At 44.3% G+C, this 4,714-nt stretch overlaps 1 protein-coding gene across 1 annotated transcript; it reads right to left on the bottom strand.

The window, feature by feature from the left end:
• LOC109831652 (putative disease resistance RPP13-like protein 1) lies at positions 707 to 3,999 on the bottom strand. Its single transcript, XM_020399019.1, is given in 2 exon segments — positions 707 to 1,937; positions 1,940 to 3,999. Coding segments are annotated over 2 exon segments (3,081 nt in total). The 5' UTR covers positions 3,811 to 3,999; the 3' UTR covers positions 707 to 727.

Raw genomic sequence — 4,714 nt, 5'->3', positions numbered from 1 at the left:
TTTTTTTTTTTTTTTTTTTTCCCACTTGTAGGAGTTAATAATCGCAGTTGATATAGGCTCATACTGATGAATTGTAAAGCATTTCTGATACAGACATAAATGTGCCTTATAGAATATAAAGGACCTGCCTGCTACTCAATGAATCAATAGGTAGGGCTCATACAGACATAAGGCAAAAAACATCACTAATATGTTCAAACTAAAACTAACTTCTTCTACAAGTCAAAAACATCAACTTCTAATAGAGACGCAAGGTTTGTTTTTTTTATATCAGTGCATAGCATAAGCAGTAACTCCACATGAACTAATATGAAGTTCGTTTGGTTATTTTACATGGCTACATAGGCCTGAAAGTTTAATATCCCTAAAGATGTTACTGAACTCGCTTTTACCATATTCAACCTGCAAAAAAATTTATGATTAGGCGGTCAATGAGAGAATTGAATATTGCTGGAGCAATATCAGAATTGGCAGGACACCAAATGAAGACTTGAAGAGTTGTGAGCACGAGCAAGTAGATTAGGGGTTTGAGTAGCAATAGGAGAAAGTTGATTCGTGAAAGATTACACACAGAGAGGCTATATAATTTTGATTTGCTTGGATATAACAATATAAGCACTTTGAGATTTGAAAATATCTAAAGGAAACACATGAGTCTAAGTGAGGAAGAAGTTTATTGAACATTATATGGGCGGACGGCAGGGAAAGCAATGCTATCAGCTGATTTCTAAGAGTCCAGGGAAGAGAGGGCTTGGAGGCTACGAGGCAGCGACTTTGCAGTACTGTACTTTCCCAGGAAGATGGATCGCAGCGAAGTTCTGTTGCGCAACAACCACGAGTTGATGTCTCCCTCACTCTCCAGATTCCCACAGTCCGCTATGCATAGATGTGTGACAGACGTGAGTTTTCTCAATGGTTCAACGTGGAGCAGCAAGGGGTCATCAATGCTAAGATCGCCGACGGTTAATGTGAACTCCTCCTCCTCCTCCTCCTTCCCCTTAATTGGCGCTGCTGCTACTGCTGATGCTTGCACGAGCTTGGGACACTTCTCAATCCATAGCCTTTTAAGGTGGGAAAGAGCCTTTAGACCCTCAACTGACATCAGCCCTCCACAGTCTTCCAATGTCAGCTCTTTTAGTGAAGTTAATCTTCTGCACGCCTCTTCGGAGGGAAAGGATGTTATGTGGTTCCAACCTGACAGTGTAAGGTAGGAAAGAGAAGTAAGGGCGACCGCGTCGGTAGCCATCTTCAGCTTTGGGCAATATCCAATCGCTAGGCTTTCGATGGAGCGCAGATGCTGAAAGCCTTCCTCTGCATGCAGATCCGCAAGAGCTTCGCAACATCTAATCCTCAACCTCCTGAGGGCGCTGAGGCGATGCCGAAACAAGCCGGCCACTGATGTTAAATTTTCACATCCTGCAATCTCCATGTGGGTGAGGGAAGGAGAGGAGGAGGACGAGGATGGAGTAGCCGGGAAGAATGTTGGAGAATCAGACAGTCCCACACCCCATAACTCCAAGCTCTGTAGGCTTAGGGGCAGAGGAGGCAATGCCTTCAGTTTGGGACACCACCGGATTCCGAGATATTCAAGGAGAGGCCAGCAAGGTGCCGTCTCCGCTCCAAATCCGGACCACTCTTCCAATTGTTCACAAAGCCGGATGTCTAAAATCTTCAGTTGCTGAAATCCACCTTCAAAGCCAATTTGCACGAGTCCTGTTAGTGAATCCAATCTCAATTCACTGAGATAGGGAAGCTTCCCGAGAGAAGGAAGGTGCTTCCAAGCTGCGTTTTCGGAAAGAACAACGCGCTCTAGATTTTTTAACAAACCTTTTTCCATCCAATATGGAGACCTTGCACCTCGGTACCTTTCGATTTCGAGTTCCTTGAGGCTATCAGGCGGATGGAGGCAATCGAGCACCTTTTCATACTCCTCTGCTGCACTCGAATGCTTTCTAGTGATTCAAACACTTGTCGGAAAGCCACGGCATGCTCATCATTGTATCCATTGAATTTTAAAATCAGGGTGTGCAAGTTTTTCCATTTGTCCATATCTTTGAGAAGACCAAGATCACCGGTTACAAAGTACAAATGACGTACTGTGTTTGGGATCTGGTTGATTGACATATTTCCAACAAACGTAAAGCATTCACCATGAGATACTTTGCTTGACAGATCGTGCAAAAGATCATGCATGATGTACTCTTCTTCCCGTCCTTGAGTTGAGGGATTTATCCAACTATCATATTGAGTTGAGGGATTTATCCAACTATCATATTGTTCAAGAAATGACAGTTTGGCTAACTCATCAAAGTAGCGGCTTCCAATATCCTCTGGTGCCTGTGCTAGATTCTGAGGAGATTGTTGGATGAAGCCGAGCGCCATCCACATTAAAACTAGATCGCTTTTGAGAAACCGGTGATCTTGAGGAAAGGTGCTGAGAAATGCAAAACAAGGTCTTAGGTGCTTCGGTAAATAATAGTAGCTCAACATCAGAGCCGGCATCACACCATCTCTCTGTGGTCCATGATCTGATATACGACTAGATTGCAGAATATTCGTCCAGTGACTGTCATCCAAGTTAGAACGCAATAACGCTCCAATCGTCTTGGCAGCCAGCGGCAAGCCTCCAAGCCTTCCAGCTATTTGCTCGCCAATTGATTGCAGCTTCCCATGATTATGGGGATTTGTTCCAGCAAATGCGTATCGGTTGAAAAGTGATAAGAAGTTACTTTTATCCAAGGGAATTAATTTCTTTGACTGGTTTGCTGTCCCTCCCAAAGCTAGTGTAGCCATTTCGGAGACCTTCTTTGATCTGGCAGTTAAAATGATTTTACTTCCTTTAAGTCCACACCTCATCGGAGCAAACAACGTCTGCCAACTAGAGAGATCGTCGTCATTCCAAACGTCATCCAAGACGAGGAGAAATTTCTTAGATGACACCAAGGCCTCGAGATCTTCCTGTAGTCGGGCAAGTCCTCCAACGTCAGGTCTCCTATTAGTAGCGTATTGTAGGATGTCTCCCATAATCTTTTTAACATCAAAGCGAGTGGAGACACACACCCAAATTTTGATGCTAAAGGAACTCTGTAAGGTGTCATCCCTGTAGACGACTTGTGCAAGGGTTGTCTTTCCAACTCCTCCGAGGCCCACAATGGAGAAAACAGAGATGCCCTCGTGATCCTCATTAGCGATGGGCGCCCTCAGCAACCACTGTAACACTTCCTTCGTATCCCCATCCCTTCCCAGCACATCTCTCTCCCTTACAATAGGTCCAGTTTCACGAAGTTGTTCTTGCTGTTGTTGTTGTTGTTGTTGTTGGTTACGCTCTGTTACCAAACTGTTAAAAACTTCAACGCCTGCCGCCACTTCACTTAGCCTCTTGACAGCCCCCCTTAGCTTCTCGAGGGTGGGGTCGGATTTAAAGGCTCTTTTACTAAACTTGGAAACTCTTCGTTTAGAATCGGAAATAAAACCGCTCACCTTGCTGCCACGAGGCCCGCTTCCTGCAGCATCCGCCTCCGCTCGCTTCTGTATGTCAGTATAATCGAGATCGTCGAGGACGTCACTGGCCATGTAGACAGCATCCTTAAGTTGCCATAGCCATTCGTCGAGGTCTCCGGTTATTTCTCCTTGCCCGCTCTCCGCTGCGTTTACGACAGCTCGGATACGAGGAAGAGCATCCTTGAGCCTTTGAAGCTCGTCGTTCATTCGTCTTCGCCGAGCAAAAAACTGGTCTGCTGCGTAGTCAAACCCAACGTCCACCAGCTTCTCAATGATTTTGCTTGCAATCACATCTCCGACAACCACCATATTTGATTTGATTCTTTTCTCCTCCCTCTTCGTTTTCCTTTTTTGCAGGTGTATTTGAGATGGTGATTATCGACTTGTTGGGCAGTGCAATAAATAAACGAATAACACAAGATAAAGGGTTACAGCCAAGCATCCACTTCTTTTATCAAAGTCAAGCGTCAATTGTTTTTTTTATTATCGAATGCTACGGAGGTAGCAAAATTCCTGGGGAAGAAATAGACACGTGCGGCTGAGAATCCGGATCAAAAATCTTGTTCATTGCTTCCTGGGGAAGAAATAGACGTGCGGCTGAGAAATAGACGACGATCTCTCTAGTTTGGAACGACTCCTCTTGGTTCGGTGAGCCATCCTGGACATGAGGTTGATTGAGGGGGGAATGGTGAGTAATCCTGGACCGAGTGGCATTCATGATGAAAATAATGGATAGCTATTACCTTCGCTTTTGACTTGTTTCTTCTTCCAGACATGATTAAAAAACACACGCATCATGGGATAGTCTCACAGTGAATTCAAAGGTTTCACTCTGCAATGAGGTTATTGCAATTAATAACCTCATTTTACGTCTCTGCAACAAAATTTCCAGACCTTGGAGGGAACTGCATCTACTTCACAGGCGACAACTACTTTGACGACCTCAAACACGAGCCACGTGAGATGGGCGTGTTTGATGTGAGGAATGGGAGCCTGAAGCCTATACCCAATCTTGGACAGCACTTGCATTGGCCTCCCCCTATGTGGATCATTCCTACCTTACTCTGAAAGACTTGTAAATTACTAGCTTGGTTTATGTATATATTTCGTTTTTGTTGTTGTTTTTTTTATCATTCTCTCTGCCTAAGGCTATTTATAGCATTAAATTTATGCAGGACCCACTATATTTTATTTTATTTTTTATTATTTTTTC

This window comes from Asparagus officinalis, chromosome 2, assembly GCF_001876935.1.
Source record: "Asparagus officinalis chromosome 2, Aspof.V1, whole genome shotgun sequence".
Taxonomy (NCBI): Eukaryota; Viridiplantae; Streptophyta; class Magnoliopsida; order Asparagales; family Asparagaceae; genus Asparagus; species Asparagus officinalis.
This window is presented reverse-complemented; position numbering and strand designations above follow the sequence as displayed.